The sequence below is a fragment of the Macrobrachium nipponense genome, chromosome 12 (assembly GCF_015104395.2).
Source record: "Macrobrachium nipponense isolate FS-2020 chromosome 12, ASM1510439v2, whole genome shotgun sequence".
Taxonomy (NCBI): Eukaryota; Metazoa; Arthropoda; class Malacostraca; order Decapoda; family Palaemonidae; genus Macrobrachium; species Macrobrachium nipponense.
The window spans coordinates 4,345,785-4,367,491 of record NC_087205.1 but is presented as its reverse complement, the minus strand read 5'-3'; the positions used below and the strand labels follow the sequence as shown (position 1 = coordinate 4,367,491).

The 21,707-nt window shown below is 41.4% G+C and overlaps 1 protein-coding gene across 2 annotated transcripts in view; it reads left to right on the top strand.

Annotated features, from left to right (window-relative positions):
* The window catches only part of LOC135224306 (titin homolog), a 69,996-nt gene that overhangs the window by 29,951 nt on the left and 18,338 nt on the right, over positions 1-21,707 (top strand). For both annotated transcript variants that reach the window (XM_064263169.1, XM_064263171.1), the window contains exons 7-8: positions 16,129-16,269; positions 19,084-19,284. In XM_064263169.1, coding sequence (XP_064119239.1) covers positions 16,129-16,269; positions 19,084-19,284 — 342 coding nt within the window. The remainder of the gene's footprint in view (positions 1-16,128; positions 16,270-19,083; positions 19,285-21,707) is intronic.

Sequence of the window (21,707 nt, the reverse complement as noted above, 5' to 3'; positions counted from 1 at the left end):
GGGAGTTAAAATTTAATTGCAAAGTAGTTGAACGTGTGTCTTTGCTGAGACTCAATGGTGATGAAAAGCTTGTTCCTAAATGAAAAGTGAAAATTGGAGTTAGAGTTCAGTTGCAGAAGTTTTACATCTAGCTGGGAAGAGACCAAATATTTCTCATTTGTTGTTGAATGTCCTTCCTCCTCATCCCCTGTGCTTGAGCAGGTCAGAATTTTATGCATTCTTTCATTCAAACATTCATCAAAAGGAAAAGGCAAAAAAAAAAAATATGTAGGATTTCTGCAAAGGTGTGTTTGTGACATGCTTTTGACAGTAACCTCTATGTGCCTCCATCCCTTTAGGATGAGGATGAGGTAATCCCTTCTACTACTTCCAACCATTAAAGATGTTACTCCCCCTCATTTTGGGACCACCTTGACGTGGTGAGGGGGCTCTCGAACCTCAGGAATCTCTTCCCAGGTTCGAACCCAAGAGTCCCATATGACATTATATATTTTCGAGTAAACTTATGTGGACTTTTCCATTTTTTGCCAAAATTTTTGAAAGCAAATAAATGAGAAAACATAGCATGGCTTAACGTGGAGTTAAATCCGAAGCTAAATAGTGAGAACTGTGGTAGATCCATCATCTACCCGACAATGTTCGGACCTGTTTTTCAGGCGGAACTATTCAGTGGAGCTGGACCACGGATTCCAGGGGGGGCCTGGTTCTAGGAATAGAACTCTCGGCATTCTATCCAGTTTGCCCATAATGTGATTAGGATGGGGATAATTGTATTAACATAATACTCTTAGTCCTAGCAAGCGGGTTCTGCTTACACTTGGGCCATACTAATCATGTTATGCCATCCCCTTTTGGGGTAGGGTAGGGATGCGGACATTTGGGAGTCCTTTCTCACTTGTGCCTTTGGCAGAAGATTTAACTTCGCGAAGGGCCAATGATATCTTTTCAAGATTTTTTTTTTTTTTTTTTTTTAAACTCAAAATTTATGAACTGTGAAATAAATGATTTGAGTACCCCTGGGCCCCATGATGAAAAAACTACGGCACAGTTGATGACCATTGGCACGTCACTCCCGAATTTCCTAGGTACTGCCACAAGTAGTGAAAAGTACTATAAAAGATACAAAGGAACACCCTGTTCCAAGTAAAGCAGCAGAGCCAGAAAACCAAATAGAGTGCATAAATAAAAAAGAAACAAACAAAAATAAATTGGTAAACTCCAATATCGTAACAATGGAACCATATATGATGAACAATATTCTGAATTAGAGACAAATAATCCTCCCAGCAATACAGGAAAAATATAAAAATCATAATAGACAAGCAACATACATAAAACAAGGACCAAAAAGAAACAAAAATTACCGACTTAATCCCACATTGGTACATTTTGAATGACCTCGTTGGACCAGATAATTGGTCAAGATTTGTTCTAGTCCTCAAAGCTGACAAAAAATCAAAATCAGCAGCGATGCTAGAAAACAAATTACTTAAATTATAGATCCAACACAAGACATGGAATGCAGACACATCAAGGACAATGAATGGCTTATCCAAGTAACCAATAAAAAGCAGTCCACTGCCTTTTTAAGTATAACAGAAAATAATAATATAAAAGGTAATAATTACAAGCCACGAAACATGGAATTATGTACAGGGTACAGTCATCCTACCAATAGCGAGCAGGAGCTTCCTTCAAAACAACTATTGCTAGACTCCCTAAAATTGAGATATAACAATATCCACGATTTAGAAATATACTCTCAAGTAGGAAAGATAAAAGTAAAAATATCAACATTGCCAAAATAAAATTTACAGGCCAAGACTTACCATTTAAAATAAAAATTCTTGGACAAAATAGAGAAGTTCGTCCTTTTGTTCCTAAACCATTACAATGCACACAGTGCTCAAGGTATGGACACATACAAAAGATGCCGTAATAAAGCTATATGTGCAGTCTGTGCATCAGATGACCATACCACTAATTGGAACTGTAATCAATCAAAATGTATTAATTGTGGACTAGCCCATCACGCAAAATCTAAGGAGTGTTCATTTTACCAATATAACACAGAACTTCAGTTGTTAATAAATAGGACAGGAATGTCAGTCATGGAAGCCAGACTTGAGCTAAAAGTAAGAGGCGTTAACAATCCATCCAAAACACCCACCTTTTCAAATGTGACTAAAAATCAAGACATCAAACAGCACAATGACAAACAAGATAGTATAAACAAGGAAACTGGATTTCATACCAATAATACTGAAACCCAAAATAAAAGTGATATTACAACAACCAATACCACCACTAACATAGATGATTCAGTTATCCATGGAAAAGAACTTCCAATAGAAAAGAAGAATTTAAATAATGATGATAAAATCGAACTGGCAAAAAGAAAAGAATTCTAGAAAGAACCCCACCTAAGGGAAAAAAAGTAAATATTTGAAAATTACAATAAAATCCAGAGAGGGACTCCAACTACACCAGGAGAACATTTTAAAAAAGATATTAAACTAACCTCATCACAAGTTGGAAATACACAATTACCCTCAATCTCAATCAAACAGCCAACATCTGGACAGTAAAGATCACTCTTTACAATTTCCATCAAATAATACTAATGAAAATCATACCATTAAACCAAACCAAAATATAACTATCACCCCCCAACCATCCACAAGACCGAAATATCCCATTAACAACAACAAAACAAATAACCCCTCAAACCAACAGTCCTTATCACTACAGAAAAGGAACAATAGAATTACAAAACCAGAAATTTCTAAAGCTAGACCAAAAACTTCTGAACCAATAATTAACATTACCAAACATGCTTCATCTTGTGGTTGTAATGAATGCTTTGTAAGTACATATAACCAACTAACTACCAAGACAGAGGACACAGTACGAAATTGTATTGACAATTTTACCAAATTAAGGAGGTGCCCTTTAACACACCAACATGAGAAGGAATTATGTTCTGAATCCTTAAAATACAAAAAGGAAATTATAAAATCAAAAATAAGACATTAATATTCAACTATGAAAAACAAACAACTGCAGAATCTAATAACCAACATACAAATACAACGATTAAAAAACCACAAATAAATTCAAATGCATATAAACTACGAGATAAAGTAAAATCAGCAATCAATTTACAGAATTTAACACCAATCCCTCCCAATAATGGAATATAAAATCATTCAATGGAATATAAATGGTCTCTTAACCCGACTACGTCTGGGTGAATTACAAAGAATCATACGAGACCACAACCCAATGTGCATATGTCTACAACATATAGGAAGTAACCCTACAAATATCCAACCACTATAAAATTGCCTGTTATTCACCAACTGATTGTTCGGTGGAAAATATAGGCACAGCCATATACGTTCATAATAGCATTACATATGAACCTGTTGACATTCCATCTATGCCATATCAAATAACATCAATTAAACTGTATATGCCTGATAAAAGTAAAATTACTATTTGTAATTTATATAACCAACCAAATTTCAATGCAAATTTCAGTGATTTTTCTGAACTTAGTTAGCAAAAGTATACAGGAACCATACTTATCGTAGGAGATTTTAAGGCACATAATCCATTATGGGATATTAATAACCCCACTGACACATCCGGAATCAACATAGAGAATACTATAATGAAACACAACCTGTATTGTCTCAATGAAAGTGAAGTTCCAACATATTTTTCAAATACACACCTAACCTTTTCTTCAATAGACATTTCATTATGTTCAAATGATGTAGCGGAGAAATTTTGAATGGAACGTCCTAGACTTTAGAACGATTCATACACAAGTGACCATTTCCCAAATCATTCTGAACTACTTAAGTAATGTCCAAAATATTGCCACCTACAAGATATAATATCCAAAAAGCTAACTGGGATAAAATATTTCCTATACACACGAAACATACCACCATTCCCACATAATGAAGATCACAATACTACATGTGAATCCTTCTCAAACTTCATATAAATCTGCAGATAAAAGTATTCCAAAAACCAAAACACATTCCACAAAATCCCCTGTCCCATGGTGGAATCCAACATTAACAACATTAAGTAAAATAAAACATATATTGAGTCGCAATCTAAAACAGACTCAAAACTCGCCTTAAATCACTCAACAAAATGCCCTATAGTATAAACATATTAAACAAAATAGTTATAACAAACATAAAACAATTAACCACATTAAACCACTACCAATATAACAAATATACAGCCAAATTTTGGGACGTTAATAAATTTTTTTAAATAGCTCTGAAAAAAAAATCTGCATCATGGAAGGAATTATGTCTCAAAACATATCTTCAAACACATCCACAAGGGATGTCTGGCAAAAAAAGATAAGGGAAAATCAATGGAAAACATATAAGACCTCCAAGAAGTGCAATACATTTAAATTGGAAAAATATACCATGATACTTATGAAATATCAAACATAATTGGGAAACATTTTGAAAACATCAGTGCTTACTCCAGCCTAGATACACATTTTCAAAGTATCAGAAAACAAAAAGAAAATATAATACTCAATTTTGAAACTCTTGAAGACCTGGAATATAAACTATATTTTTAACATGGATGAACTAGATAATGCCATCAACTCTTGTCATCCCTCTCGCACCAGGATATGATAAAATATTTGAAATGATAGAAAAATTAGCTCCTATAGCTAAATCATATTATTAAAATTTTACAATAGTATCTGGCTAAAAAAACAACGTGCTTTCCTGATAAATGGAAACATGCCATAATTATTCCAATAAACAAACCAGGAAAGGATGCAAGTAATCCATCCAATTATAGACCGATATCTCTAACAAGTGCCTATGCAAAATCTTAGAAAAAATGGTTAATGCACGATTAACGTATGTAATAACCAAAGAATCCATTTTAACACCAACACAATCTGGTTCAATAGCTGGCAGATCAACCCTAGATCCCTTAACACATTTAGAAGATCATCATCAAAAAGGCTTTGAACAAAAGAAATTAACAGTAGCTATATTTTTTGATATAGAAAAAGCATACGAATATCAAACATGGAAACATAACATCATGCAAAAACTCCACTCCAAAGGGGCACTAAGCAGGCCAACTTACCAATATTTATTTAAGAACTTCTTAACAAAACAGAACTTTTGTTTGAAGTAAAGGGATAGAAAAATTTCCTTACTCCAGTAACCTACTTTAAACTGGAAGAAAGGAATCCCTTCAAGGTAGTGTCTTGAGCTGTACATTGTTTGCTTTAGCAATCAATGACATTACTATAAATTTACCAAGTGGTGTAAAAAACAGTTTATATGTTGATGACTTTGTCATTTACTATACGAGTAGTAATTTGAGACATGCTCAGAGAGTTCTCAGTACTGCCATTTCAAATATATGAAGTTGGGCAAATTCAGTTGGATTTAAATTTTCAACTGATTAAAACAAAAGCAATCGTCTTCTACAAAGACAAAGGTGGATGAAGAACCAAACAATCAAACTGCATCTTTATAGCACTGAAATACAATTTTGTACAAAAATCTCAAGTATCTAGGAAGAATAATATTTGATCAACATTTGTAAAAATTGGAAAGAGCACATCAAATACATTAAAGCCAAGGGCATCAAAGCCCTTGCCATATTAAAAAAGTTATCACACACTAATTGGGGAGCAAAGCGGGACATTTTATTGGTGATATATAAGGCAACAGTCTTATCCATAATAGATTACTGCTGTCCAATATATTCATCCGCCTCAGAATCTGCATTAAAATCTCTCGATGCAGTGCACCATGAAGGCGTGCGATTGTTTTGCACAGGAGCTTTCCGATCGTCCCCAAACAACTCACTTTTGGTGGCAGGTAGTTTTGCCCTTAAAACATCACCGTGATTTAATAACAATTACAAAGAGGTCTTTCAATGCAAGCAGGATCGTCTTCCTGCAACGTTACTGCTTTCCAAAACTGTAATCAAATAACAGCAGTTAATAGTACTTAGCTCTTTCCCAAAAAGAGCTAGATCCATAAATGAACATACATAATATGAATCCAATTTTTCACCCACCAATGGAATTGCCACCACCATGGATTTTAAATAGAGTAAAAAGATATGTACCTCCCTGTCTTACCTACTCAAAAAACAAATGACAAGTACGGAAATGTACCGCCAACATGCTTTGGAGCACATTAGAAGAAAAGGCGACAAATTTATGATATATACAGGACGGCTCCAAAATAAAATGTTGGAGTAGGAGCATCTGCATATTCGAAAATATGTTAAGTAAAAAAAGCCTACCTTCAATATCATCAGTATTTACTGCTGAAGTCACAGCCATACAGATGGCTCTAGATATGATATCTGAGGCAAAAGCAAGTGTCTCTGTTATTTTCAGTGACTCGCGTAGCGCTGTAGATGCAATAAGACAGTATAAACCAGGAAACCAAATAGTACAGGAAATTCAAATAAAAATTCATCAACTCTCCAATCAGGAATATCAAGGGAAAAATGTTGGATCCCAGCACACGTAGGAATAAAAGGAAATGAATATGCAGACTCTGCTGCCAAATAGCCTGCACTATCCCTCCAACAATTTCATATGCCCCAGTGTCAGACTGGGTAAAATCAGTTAAAACATTAATTTACCAGGATTGGAAAGAAGAATGGGCCTCGGTGCCAACAACAAATAAACTTAAAAATATAAAAACTGAAGTCATGCATGGAGGACATCCTCACAGGAGGAAAGAGCAAAAGAGGTGATCCTAACAAGGCTACGTATAGGACACACAAGATTCTCACATGGTCACTTGATGTCAACACCACATGCTGACCCAGTGAAATGTAACAGATGTCAAACACCCATGACAGTACAGCATTTGCTTGTTGAGTGCCCAAATTGGACCCAGCAAAGATCTATTTATCTGCGGAGTTCGGAAATGAAAAATATTCTTGCAGAAAGCAGGGATTTTTCAATTAATAAAATCATAAATTTTTTAAATAAGGCGGGTTTCTCAAATAAAGTTAATTTTTTTTTTTTTTTTTTTTTTTTTTTTTTTTTTTTTTTTTTTTTTTTTTTTTTTTTTTTTTTTTTCTCAGGATTGATCCCTGAGAACCAGCCCGAGAAGAGTCTACTTGAGACTCAGAGGTCTGGAAAAACTAACACCTATTAATAATAATTAATAAAGATGTTACTATGTCTGCATGTTCAATTACTGTGTAGGTTTATTTTGGTTAGAGTACATAGTTTATTTTTTTACATCAGGTCTCGTGTTTGCTGCTATATCGTCTTAATAAAGCAGATCAGTGCTGTACTGAACAATTCTTTGGTTCTACAGCAGAACTGAGTTCAATAAAGTCAGCACTCAAGCTTTCTAACTAATTATCCACCACAGAAATTTGCAGTGTTTGGTGACTAGAAGTGCTATAAAGTCATTCCACAAATTACATGTAGCTAATGTCAGTGATGGAATACGGCAGTAACCGGGAGTTTTATAGAAGCCCTACAAAATTATTTTCCAAAAAATTATCTAGTAAAACAAAGTTTTCTCCACAGATTGTATGAAGCTTGTGTAAATTTTGAAATATGTGGACTTAGAGATAAGCATGCCAAAAGCAGTCTTAAGCTGCAGTTTCTATAACCAAATCAAAATTTCCTATTCTGAATAGTGAGTAATTGACATTCATAAAGCCAATTTTAATAAATAATTATATTTGGAAATTTACCATAAAATATAAATTCTTTTAACTAAAGACAAACCCCTTAGATCAGCCCTGTTAGAGTGCAGTGTTTTGATTCCGGTTTGGTTAATTGCCACATTAGGGTTTTAACCAGCTAGCAAAAGGGCTCTTCAGTTGGATTAAACCTTGCAAAATTGGGACACTGGTATCAATACAAGAGTGGCAGTCTCTCTTGACTACTACAGACAGGTTACTCAGTGAAATAAGTGCTTGACATGATTTGCAAATGCACTTTTCCTTGCTCTAGAATGAAATAGGAGACTGAAGTAGTCTGATGTCTATTCAGAATTAAGATTACAAAAATAAATGTATAAATTTTCACTTTTTCTGAAAACAATAGAAAATAGAAAACTTTTATACTCCTGATAATCTAGTAAAGGAATAAGCATTCCCACTTGCTGCATAATCTCCTGCAGAAGAAGAATAGTTACTGGTTGAACCATGCTATAGCTATATTAGTGAAAGAAGGCAATTGTGTAGATAGAACAACAACAGAACCAATGGAATGTGTTACTGGGAGAAGTACTTATTAATAGCAACTGACTTTGTCAAATACTGTTTATATTTAAATAATGAGTTGTTCCGACACGGCATACAAACCTTCGGTCCTTTTACAATAGGAAGGTACTAGCGGCAGCTGGATAGGTCGTAAGCTTTCGAACAAGGGGTTCGGTAGTTAACTGCTTGTCCGACAGACGCGCGCGCGCGACTGGTAGGTAAACAAACCACTTTTGCTTTCGGCCTGCTGGCGTGTGGACGTGTATCATCGCTCTCTGCCCGCTTTATCGTCGTTGCTTTCGCATGGTTGTGTTTTTCTTTTTCTATTTATCTAGTGAAACTGAATTGTAAGTACAATCATTTCATATTTATTTCCATTGAATTCAATTGTGAATTAAAGGATCTTGGTTTCACCACGCCCTCCGATTACCCGAGTGCCGGGGACTGAAGGGCGTAAGTGCGGGAATTTATTTTCCCCGGAAAATGATCCTGATGTGTATGCTCGGTGCCGAGGGCTGGAGAGCGCTCGCTGAGCGTATATTTTGGTTGGAAATGTGTAGATGAAAATCGTAAGAATCTCTTTTCTTTATATTTTTTGACCTGATGCTCGGTTGCCGAGCGAATGCGCTCGGCACGGAAACTATTCTGTATGGAAGTGGAATCGCAAAGTACAGTATTCGTTTTTCATTTTCATATATTATTTTGATTGTAGCAATACTCATTTTGGATCAGTTTCCGAGCTTACCCGGAAATATTTCTCTCCCCTTTTTTATTTGAATGAAGTGAAATCGCAAGTGCAGTTCTTTTCATTTTTCATATTTTATTGAGATTGCATTGTTTACTGGGATCAATGTTTACCGCTATTTACCGGGAATTGATCCTTCCCCTTTTTATTTGTATGAAGTGAAATCGCAAGCGCAGTATTCTTTTTCATTTTCATATATATATATTGATTGCATCAATTCATTATGGATCAAGGTTTCCATAAACCTTGATCCATAAAAGGTAAGGAATGGATCCTTTTACCCTTGCGCTCGGTACCGAGGGCGCAAATGCGCTCGATCCGAGCCCTTATTTCATTGTGAAGTGAATCGTAATGCAAGATTCTTTTTCATTTTATTCTTTTTATTATTGATGCATCAATATTTATTTGGTTCAAGTTCCGCTCAGTCAGGGAATTGATCCTTATGCCCTTGCATTCGGGCCGATGGCCACGATTGCTCTCGGGTCTCTATTATTATTGTTGGGTACATGGGTGCTGTGCGGGGGGTGGGGAACGAGAACCCCCCCCGCTCAGCTCCCACAGATGGCCCTTCCCCTTGGGGGGGGAGGTTATCGGCGTTCTTCTCCTCGCCCGATCCGTTCGAGCGCAAGGGGGAGGGCGCTCTGGTGCCGATGTACAATTGTATTCGGGGTCTTCCACTCGTTCGGAGAGGGCTAACACCCGCGCGAGGGGACTTCCCCCCCACTAATCGCTACTACTGTTATTCCGCAGGTGCTACTGCCACGAGGGTGGGACCTTGGTGAGGTATGGGCATCCTTCCATTTGCAGGGCGTGCTAGTGTCCAGGGGCTGCGGTTCTATGTCTGGGCCTACTGCGGTCACCCAATGGAGTGGTGACCACGCTCCAGGTGCACGATTCGTCCCTCCACCTCACCTGGTGTAATCACCTCGTGGTAACAGTCTTGCCTACAGCCGCTGTGAAGTGCCGTTCGCCGTACCGAGAGGGGGGGCGTGCCGTTTGGCCGCCGCTCGTGGTTGCCGGCGCTGCAGCGACCACACTTCCGCTGCCCTAGAGCTCGCCCCTTGGACCTGCCGCCGGTGGTAACCAGGAGTTGCTGGATGCTGCTCCACTTCCTGTGTTCCCGGTGCTGCCTGCCGTACCTGCCGATTCTGGGCTGACTGTCCATGCAGTTGCTGCGCTGGCTGTCCCTGCCGTTGCTGCGCTGGCTGTCCCTGCCGTTGCTGCGCTGGCGGTCCTACCGATGCTGTGCTGGCTGTGCTGCTGTTCCTGAGATGCCCATACCTGCTGATGTCGTCCCTGTTCGTAGGTGGTACTACCCCAGACTTTGGTCTGTCTGTACAGGTGCGTCCGGGCCCTGTAGCTTCGGCTACAGCAGGCCCGGCTCCGCCCTGGATCGCAGATCTTACGTCTGTCCTGAGGAAGCTGATCGAAGAAGAGGAGGAAGGTGTCGTCGGTCGTCGTCTTCATCTTCTTCATCGTCGTCGGCTGCCGCCTCTCCCCTTCGACTTCTAATGGCTTCACAGCCGAGGAAGAAGGAGGTTGCCTCATCCCTCCTAAGAAGTCTCCCTCGGGAGCTTCTCGGGACCCGTCTCACCTAGTGGGACGGGAGGGTTCCTTCCGCTGGTCCTCCTGCTCCTTCGGAGCGGGGCCCGTCTCTTCTTCCGCAAGGAAGAAGACTACGGGGACCAAGAGGGGTACCGGCTAACACCGGTACGTTTCTCGCCTGGTGTCAGTCGGTTCTGCCACTGCATCAGGGTCCGTCTCGGCCCTACTCGTTCGCGGGAGGGAGGTACCGAGTGTTACGGTCGACTCACCAGCTGACCGTGCAGCCAGGACACCAGACCTCTGAGTCCGCTCAGCGTCAGGTTCACGGCACGGGGCGGAAGACTGGTGGCAGACCGCTCACGCGACTCTCACCAGACCAGCTATCACTCTCGCGGCGAAACAGCTGGCTACCCGTAAGGACGTGACGGTCCACGACCGGCCACGCGGTGAGGCTGGAAGAGGTCCTCCCGTTCGCCGGTGCCAGCCACGGCTGGAACCAGCGACGTGATGTGCCGTGAGGACAAGCACACCGGTCTCACTGTAACAGTGGAGCTTGCAGGTCGCCTGACCGTCGCTCTCACAGAGGAGCGATCGGGTGTATGGCAACCAGCACCAGCTCTTCTGACACTCGAGATCGGGGCCGCTGTGCTCAGTCCAGCCGTTCTCCACAGCGAGACGGTTCGACCAGGCCTGCAGCTCGGATCGCCACCACGGGTTGACGATCGCTGCAGCCCTCCAAGCCTGCTGGTTCTGCCAGCGAGCAATGAGGGACTGGAGTCAGGTCTGCCTCTCCCACCGTACCTTCAACCTCCTCGGGTTACACCGGGAAGGAGCGAGGTATTGAGGAGTGATCGTGAGGGGTGCGCCCCTCACGATACCCACCACGACGCCTACGTGCCAGGCCACGGTTCTTGGACCGGCCAGGGGACGTATGCGCAAGTGGATGGGGAAGACCGAGAGGGCTGTCGCTGTTCCCCCTTCTTCTTAGGAGGAATGGTTCTCGGAATATGCTCGTTTGAAGGGCTTAACGGTCCCACTCTGCAAGATGCTTGTGACTTCCGAGACCATCCAGAGGAACTTTGCCGAGGTTATGGCGCTGATTCGTCAAGCACAACGACCTCGGGGAAGGATCGACCGCTCCCACCAGCAGAGCCACGTCTCGGCTCGAGTCGTTTTGGGGCGATCCCGAGAACCCGGGAACCCAAATCGACGGTGGGTCTGCCGCGATCGGAGCTTGCCGACTGTGTTTGAACCAGGTAGTCTCTCGTCTCGGACAAGAAGGCTCTCTCAGTTCTGGCCGGTCAGAACAAGCTACTTCACCTCCTCTACTGCGACAGAGGCGTTTCTACGTGTCTTCGGACACCGTATTTGAATACCCCTTCGGTCCTCCTGAGAGGTTTTTGCGACCTCGACGAGGACTGGAATGAGTCGGAGGACGGTATCGGCCTCTCTCCTGTCAGGTTGTCGATCAGCCCCACCCAGACGACGTTCACAGTGGCGGCAGATCCGTTACCTACAGTATGAGTTCTTCGTAACCCTCCTCGGGAAAAGTTTTTCTCCTGACGATACGTTTTCCCAGGCTCTGAGAGGCCATCGCCGTAAGGCGCGGATGGGCTGCTCCTTTTCTTCTCCAACTGCTAGTTCCGCTGGGAAGGCGAGCCAGTATCCATTCCTCCCCCATTCCCTCTCTCCTTACGGTACGAGGGAAAGGGGAGGGATCCTACAGAGATTTCTCTGTAAGATCCCACGTTAGGGGCTGCGCTAACCGGGGGGACCTTCGGGTCCTACCTTGACGTAAGCCCCGGATAGTTGAGGAGGGATCCTGCCCCTTTCTTCGAGTTTCTACGGGAATCGAGAGGACCACCAGCGATATCGTTTGACGAATTCGGTGGGGGTTCGCAGAGTGCTTAGGAATTCTACGGAATTTCTAGCGCACTCAGAGTGTTCGAGTTTTTACGATCTCCAAACACTTAGGGAGGACCACGTCCAAAGTGAGCGAGAAATCCCCGATAATTGTTACGATAATCGGGAACCTCGCTTATGCTCGAATTCCTGTAATTTCTAGCATTTGGAAGAGACTGCTGCTGAAAGAAGAGTATCTCACAGTAGGCGATTAACCTGGAATAGAGAAGAACGGACGGGAACTTCAGTTTGGCTTTGAACTATCGTCTTCGGTATTCTGTTCACCATTGAAGCTTTTTCCTTTGGGAAAGACTTCTCCTTCACTCTCTTGACTAGAGAACGAAGGCGGTCGATCTCCCAATCCTTATTCTCATTCTCGAGGGAAAAGAATTTAGGATGGAGGTCGTTGTACAGAACCTACAAATATACTACGTATATTTCCCTCGCGACATGATTCTTGTAACAGTTGAATTGTCGGGGGGTGGGAGGCGCATACCGTAGTTAACTCTACGGTTTGTGACCGAAGACGAATTGTACTCTTAATTGAACTGCAACTCGGGTTGCTGCAACCTACCCAGCAGTTATCAGTTTCGATTTTAGATACTTGGTATTGTCATGAAACAACCACCAAATCAGCTTTTGTATTTACCGAAATCCGTTTCGTTTTTTAAATATAATGCTCGAGCGTATTCTTTCTTTATGCTCGATGGTTTCTAGCCGAACGCATTCCTTCGTGGAATAATGGATTAACTGGCAAACTCAGGATGACGAGTCACCGGAGAGCTACTGCGTATTGAACTGCCTGTTAGCGGCTCAGTATCAGCTAGGTTCTCGGAGATGGACGGTCGGTTATGTCTCTCTCTCCCCTGGTTGATTGACTACCGAACCGTTATCTTCTGCCCAACAATCATGGAACCTTAGGTCTCTGATTAAAGGGGCGGGGATTCTCGCATAATGAAGGACCATCTACTGCTGTGACGCTCGATTTCATCGCCTTCGACATTGCGAGAATTTTCATTTTCACAGATATCTCTTGGACTCTTTCATCTTTCTGTTTACCGCCACAGGTAACAGAAGTCTGTACTAGTCAACCGCTGCATCGCACCGCGATAAGATGCGAATGATTTTTGCAGACATCGGAGTTGTCTTCAAAATATCTCGTATTCGTAGGTGTGCAATTATTCATTGCTCGCCCCGCCCGAATTAACAAGATATGTCAGAAGACATCGCCTATTCTCCGACCTGACAGCTCTACTTCCAAAAGAAATGTTCAGCCCATGGAGAAAGCAGTTCTTCAGGCAGTATTTCCCTGTCTTCGTTACTGAAAATTCGCTCGCTTTTATTGCAACTACGATCCTCACCGGACAGCAATGAATAGCGGTTAGCGTTTCTCCGTCATTTGGTCTTTGTAGCACAGGTTCAGAATCTTGAGAATCCTTCTCTCGGTTTCAGCTGCGAGACGTAGGTTGCATTTTCTGTACACCTTCGTCTTCAACGACACATAGTGTTGTTTTCTCTTCTTAGCCGAGAATCAACTATACTATGAGATATCTTGCCATCAAGGACCTCGGTCTCTAGAAGGCAATTGACTTTCGCCTGTTGGGCACATGCCTTAAGAGAGTCATCACCTTGCTTCTGGCATCGGTGACGAACAAATTATTTGTTTAGTCTCTTGGCAGAAAACCCTTTTAAGGCGAAGGTCACGTGACTTGCTCGGGTGCTTGGACAACTTGCCTCCTACCGAACGCAGTCAGTCGGCAGCTGTCAGAGCGCCCAAGTCTGTTACGAACTTTGCTGTGGACTTAGTTCGGTTGTTTCCATAACAATCTTTCTTCGTCCTAACGGCTTGTCACAGTACCCATACGATCGACACCCACCATTGAGTGTCGGTGTCCTATCCAACTACCGAGAAGAACAACTTCGCTGCAGACGGATAGACCAGTATGGGTACAGGACATCACGAAGTCGAGAAGAGGGTTAGGTCATACGACCATTCCCTTCTTTTCCTCTGAGGTAATTGCATGACTTTTCCTCCTGCGAAGTCAAGCATCCAGGGGATGGGATTCGTGACGCTCGATTTCGTACCGAATTCGTAGCGAAGACTCTGAACCCTTCGGTTCCTGACGATCGGTTAGAGTCCTTCACAATCCCTACCCTAATGGACTTCACCGCCTTCGATGCAAAGGAGATGCTGCTTTGTCCTGTGAAAGCGCGACCGCGCTTTCTGAAGAAACTCGACATCCAGGATGAGTGTTGAAGACTCTTCGTCAGCACCAGACGACCTAGAAGTACACTCCCCTCGAGTTACACAAGAACTTCTCCATGGCGCAGGTACTGAAGGCAGGGGTCTGGTACAACCAGACCACCGGCACCTCCTTCTACCTTTGGATATTGCCCACAGGTCCTTGGATCGTTTTCCTTAGGACCCCCGATTGTGGCCTGGATGCTACGTTGTCTAGCTAACCCAGACCTAGCGGCCTGAACAGCATCGAGTCTGGTGTGACTGTAAGATAGATAAGGTGAATGAGAGAGTGACTGGCTTTCTCTTCCTATCTTTTTCTCTCCCCTCTACCTGTGGGTAGAGGGATACGGTCATCACCTTGCTGGATAAGGACGAGATGCGGTGAGCTACTCGACAGAGCCCCACCCTCCTATCCCTTTCACTAGGGATGGGAGCGAATATCCACCACTTCCTCCTACAAGGGGGGGGAAGTGGATGCCAACAAGGAGACAAACCATAACTTTATGTTGCCTCTTGCAAATAGGAACTTGTCTTGTTTGCTGGTACGAAGAGATACGCTTGCCTCTCTCTTAGTACTTGGTCCAGAGGTCTGACCATGATCCTGCGGTGCAAACACCCCGATCAATCGGACAGAGGCTTGGATCCCTCCCTCGCTCTACGACCAGGGAGGCATTCCAAGGTGGGCGAAACACCAGTCTGTTCACAAAAGACTCAGATTCCTCCCACCAAGAAGTGAGTCTTCCTATTGTAAAAAGGACCGAAGGTTTGTATGCCGTGTCGGAACAAATTGACAATTTGTCCAAAATTGCATTTTTCCTAACTATACAAACCTGAGGTCCTTTACTTTTAACATAGCCCACCTCATGCCACCCCAACCTCACGTCTGCAGTTTTTTGCTTGGGCCAAAAGCAAAAGTGATTTGTTTACCTACCAGTCGCGCGCATGCGCGGTCTGTCGGACAAGCGGTTAACTACCGAACCCCTTGTTGCGAAAGCTTATGACTATCCAGCTGCGCTAGTACCTTCCTATTGTAAAAGGACCTCAGGTTTGTATAGTTAGGAAAAATGCAATTTTGGACAAATTGTCATTTCATGACTGATTAGTTTTCTCCTGCAAATAAAAATTAAAAGAATTATATTCCTCAAGTGTGATGTAAGTCAGTTTGAAATAAATGTCAACTGTAAACTTTGTAAATATTAGATAGTATAGTAGGTTGGTTATTACTTTTTAAACCTCCTTCAGTGGAAAATATTTTTCTGTTTGGATTACTATAGTATGAGAAATAGAAGTTACAAATAAATAAAAATTTTTGTTAAAATTTGAAAAGAAAGGCTATCATTCTCAAGCTGTATGTATTTAGTCAAGTAAGAAGTAAATGTTCGAAGTAAGATTAAGTTTTCGTGATTTAATGAATGTACTTTTTAAGGCTCCTCCAGGCGCAAGGGAAAAGTTTCATGGATGGTTCACGAAAGTCCTTACATAAATACAGAGAAGAGATCAGGAAATTCAAAACGTAGTGGAGTTCCTTCTGACATCATTTCACTATTTGATGATGTTCCAACTGATGGTATGTTACCTGGAAATGTGTTTTTGCTATACAACATTATTCACTTTTTTTCATGCTAGAGCATAAGCATTTTCTTTTAAAATTGTTTGGGTGTATGTAGGATTTACCTAAAATTGTATCATCACTTTAAAAAGGCAAGTCTCACCAGCTCATAGAACTAGTATTTCATCTTGTCTGTCAAATACTGATTCACAGGCTTAAGTTTTCCTTTAGCAGTTGGCTATGTCAAATGTTCTTCCATTTTCATTTTAATGTTACTGTACCTTTATTTCTTCAGTATTCGTTTCAAATTTGGTAGTTTAGCAATATACTGTTTTAACAGATTGCTGTGTGCTTAGATTTTTTATCTACTTTTTGGTGTGTATTTAGTTTGAAGAAAATTCACCATTTATTCATGTTTTGTTATGAGCATTTGGATTTTATGTAAATTTAATTTCATGAATGTATTATGTATCTTTGTGTTTCTGGTTCTTTTAGTAGTTAGCCCAGTAAGAGTTAAGATTTTGAGCTCAGTGGTGCAGTTGAACTATTGATAATTGTTCATATAATGTTCGTGTTATGTTGTACTGATATGTCTAGAAGCTTGGGGTATTTAAATATACAATTGTCAGAATTTGTACACACTCAAATGGAACATTTCAGAAAAGCAATTAACCCCTTCAGCACTGGGACGTACACATGTACGTCTTTTACGGTACAGTAATAAAAGACCGGGACGTACGCGTGTACGTCTTTCATCCCTCCTCGAAAAGCAAAGCGTTTTCTTTCGCTTGGATGGTTTCCAGACACAGTATTGTGTACGAGAGAGGTGCTGAAGCTCCACCCACAATTCATTCTAACCAATGAGCGTCCGATGGACGTCGTGACGTCATTTTCATATGGGATATTAGGAGGGGTACTGGCCAACATATACCAGTGCGCCTCAGGCTATTATCTGAGAAGGATGATTACGATTTTGTCCGTAAACCATGTAGATTTGAATTCCAAATCTTTTTCCCCTTTTGATTGCAGTTATTTTATGTTTTTTTTTTTTTTTCAGTATCATGTCAGATGATAGTGTTTCAGAGTCAGGGTCTGAGTACCTGCCAAATCTATCAGATGATGATTATAGTGATAATTTTTAGAGGTTGACAGTGACAACGAGTGTTTGGAAGACATTGAACCTCTTGTCGATGAAGGCTGGCAGTTCATAACTGATCCATCTTGTGACTTGCGCCCAGACCCACCCCCCCCTGATTCACGGAGGGTGGCAATGGGATTCCTGCTTATACACCAGATTTCATCTGCTTACGTGATGCATTTTTTTTCCTTTTTTGTGGTGATGTAATTGACACAAATTGTGTGAATGGATGAATGCTCGGGCCAGAGTAGTAACTTTCATTCAAGAGGAAAGCGTAAGGTGAAAGGACTTCTATGGAGCCTGTTACTTGTGATGAGATGTGTTTTTTTAATAGCTTGCAGATGATAATGGGGGTGAATAAACTGCATAGTAATAAAACGCCCCTAGTATATACGCATTGGTCACGAGATGCTGTTTGCTTTTTTTTTATCATTATATTATTATTATTACTATTATTACGTTTTATTATTATTATTATTATTTTACCAGCTGCCTAAACATTCATTGATGATATGCTGTTTCTGTATGAAACCTAGAATAAACTGTTCAGTAAGAAAACTAGTACTGCTATTAACCACTACTACTATTTCTACTACTTTACTTTATACTTTTTCTGCTACTTTATTTCTATTACTTTACTGCTATTTCTACTACTTTATAACAGTTCCTACTTCTGCAATTACTTTTTTCTACTAAATATTCCTATTTTTTTCCGATATTCTTACTATAGTTTTTTTGTAATTTTTTGACAATGGGGTAAAAAATATTCATTGATATCCATACACACAATGTTTTCACATAAGAATATGAAGGAAAAATATGAATAACATAAAATTTAGTGGGAGCAAGTAATGATTGATACTCGCGGTCGACAGGGGGTCTCATGCGGTATGCAAGCAATTAGCCAGCAAATGTAGAGGGCAGGTGGGCGAGGGGTAAGGAAGAAAAGGAACTTCCGACAGATAGAATCTTCGTTATAGGGGTAAGAAGCCAAAGAAAGCTTCCGCAGATAGAATCTTCGTTAGTGTGGGGAGCAGTAAAAGTTAGAATATCAGGAACACAGATTGGCCAATGTCAGCCAAAAGGGCAAGGTATATAAATAAAAAATAATCTCTTAAATGTTTAAAACTTCAGTGACCAAGTTCCAATAATTGCGAATGAGACCCATGAACAAAGTAGCATTGCAGGATCTCTTGAGATCTAATATGTTGAATCACACTTCACTAATTGTAGCAGCTACTTATGTCTCTTGGCAGAGAGGAATGAGCAGGAAAATAGGAAAAACATACTGAGAAGACCTTAGGGAACTGGCACAAAACATACATTCATGGAGAGAATGCATTGCATCCCCTTGGATGATGCTGGAATTGACTGATTGTTTGGTTAATTCATGTCTGTCCACCCTAACTGGTTATGTAGTCATAAATGAAAATAGATGATGGTTCATACAGAAGGCACACAAGACAGAAGAATATTGAGAAGTCAAAGGTTGTGTAACTTCATGGAAAAAAACCTTGATACCTAGGTATATGTATTTTTTACCTCATAAAATTAAAAACTTTAAATTTTAAGTGCTTTAGGGTTGCACTGTTATTTTCATAAATAAACATCCTTAAATATGTTCCCCAAACATCCTTAAATATGTTCCCCACTATTTCTCTTAATGGAGTAAAAACATTGCACTCTGCTTTCAGGTTCTCCTCTTCCAGCTCATTTAACACCTTTGATAAATAAGTGTCGTAGTGATCAAGGACAGTCTCCAATATTGCCAGAAGCACCAATAAGTTTCTCAATTGATGAAGGTCAGGTTACCGATTCCCCAGAAGAACAAACTTGCTCTAACCTTCTTGACCTTTTAAAACCCTCCACTCCTCTAGCAAGAAATGATACCCCAGGTAATTTTGTTAATTTTGCAAATTCTTAACATTAAGCACCAGTGTAATTTTTAAGATAGTTATTTATTCAGATGTTTAGTTTGTCAGTAAAAATTGTTTAATCATGTATCATGTGGTTTGATATACACAGTAACATTACCCTTAAAAGTGCTAGTTTTAATGTTAAGCATGGTATAGCAATCTTCATTTTTGGTGATCAGGAACTCATTTCTCAATATAATGTAGTTCAGATCCCACAATAAGCTGTAAGTCGGTTGCTAAGTAATCAATTGGTTCCTAGCTACTTGAAAGAAAATCTAATCCTTCAGGACAGCCTAGGAAACCTGTTAATCAGCTCGGTGGTTTGGTAAAACTAAGATATGCTTAGATAGTTCCGAAATATTTAAGTCTTTTATTAATGTGCTATTTCTAAGTATCTATTGTGTCTGCCATCCTTGGCATATTTTTTAGGGAAAGTGTGGAAGGATTTATAAATAATACTACCAGTTCACTCCACTTTTGCACATCAGATGCTGTAATACTGATGACTTATTTTTTCATGAACACTGGTTTTGTGTTGTAAAATTGATATACACCTGATATTAATAAGTCTTTGCTCCTTTTCTGTAACATTTTGATGCAGTACACCAGCAAACATTGTAGCACACTGAGAATCAAAAACTTAATGGCTAAAAGTGATAATGCATTCTTGATGGCTTCATGTTCATCACACTATGTTGACTGATTGCTAATTGACTTATTTAATGTATGACACTTACCTGGCAGGTATATATATAGCTATATTCTCTGTTCCACCTGGCAGAAATTTTCAAAACTCGCGGCAAATGCTAGTAACCTATTAGTAGTTCAGGCAACCACCACCCCGTTACCGTGGCGCTAGCGCTAGGAACCGTTCCCAATTGGGCCAGATTTTCTCTGCCAGCCGAACCGGCAACATTGTTGGTGGTTCCCTGCTAGGATTTTCATTCTCGTTGCTGACTTTTCATGGATTTTTGGTATTGTACTCGGAAACGTTAGCTTGGCATTCGCTTTGGATTGTTCTTTAAAGATGTCGGATACTGGAAGTATGTTTAGAGTTTGTGTAAAAGAGGGGTGTAAGGTAAGGTTGCCGAAAGCTTCGGTCGACCCTCATACTATTTGTAAGAAGTGTAGAGAGAATATGTGTACTTGGGAGAATAGGTGTTTTGAATGTAAGAATTTATCAGAGAAGGAGTGGAAGATATTTATGAAATATGTTGAAAGGCTTGAGAAAGATCGTGTAAGGAGATCTGTTTCTCGTAGTGAGAAGTCGAATTCTTCTAGCAAAAGGAGTGAATGTGTTTCCTCTCCAGCTCCTTCTAACGTAGAATTGGTAGTTCCTTCTCCCCAGGTATCTCCTGCGCCCGCTGCTGTATCGGAGGAGGCGAACGATACACAGATTGTTTTTTTTAAGGTGTTCGCTTGCCCTTGCGGTTCCTATGGGCGACCAGATACAGCGACTTACGAATAAGTTAGTGCTTTTGATGTCAGTGAAAGTGTAGTGGAGGGGGCGTCTGATCGTCTCTCTCGTGCTCCTAGACCTAGACCTCTCAAGCTCCCAGACCCAAGGGAGAAGGCATGTTGACAGTCGAAGGGAGGCGAGAGGTTTTATCGCGGTCCGGCGTCCCTTCGAACAGTCCTGTTGCAAGTTCCCAGGCTGTTGCAGTTCGCCGCAGAAAAGGCGTAACTGGAAAGTGTGCGTCCTCGGATGGTTCGACATCTGAGCGGGAACATCGGTATGCAGTTGTGTCTCGCCCCCTCAAGAGGACTTTCAGGACATCGACCGCTCTCGAGAGACATGCTCAAGATCGTGAGGCTTGGAGTAGTCCGGAGGTTTTGTTCCTCCTCGGAAGACGGGGACGCAGTTCCGATCAAGAGGAAGAGGATCTTCGTTCTAAAGAGGACTCAGTACGGCCTTCTCGTTCTTGGATTTCGATGAGAGACTCTCCTCCATCGTTCTTGCTTGTCTTTTCCCCTCCCTCGTCCTCTCTCCGATTTTCGTTCCTTTGCCAATTCAGGAAGATAGTTCAACGAAAGGGGTTTCTTAAGGGTGGAAATGGCAGTTCTAACGCTGGCAGTTCTCGTTAAGTCGTGGGGTGTTGCTTTCCTTTTGCAGGGCATCTTCCGAGGACGGGGAAGGGACGATTTCCTTCCCGCGTTAAGTCCTTCTAAGAAGACGGAAGAAAACAGGATGCAGTTCGCCTGGGAGGACGTAGGAACGCACCTGGCTCTACGAGGACGGGCGATCGCTTGGTTTTTTCAGGCGCAGAACGCAGGAAGAAGAAGATGGTTTTTCGGAAGAAGCAGGACGCAAACGTCAGGACTCGGGATCGATCAATTGTGGACGCAAGACGCAGACGGCAGGAAGCAGATGTGTCTACGATGGACGCAGGACGCAGGCGGCA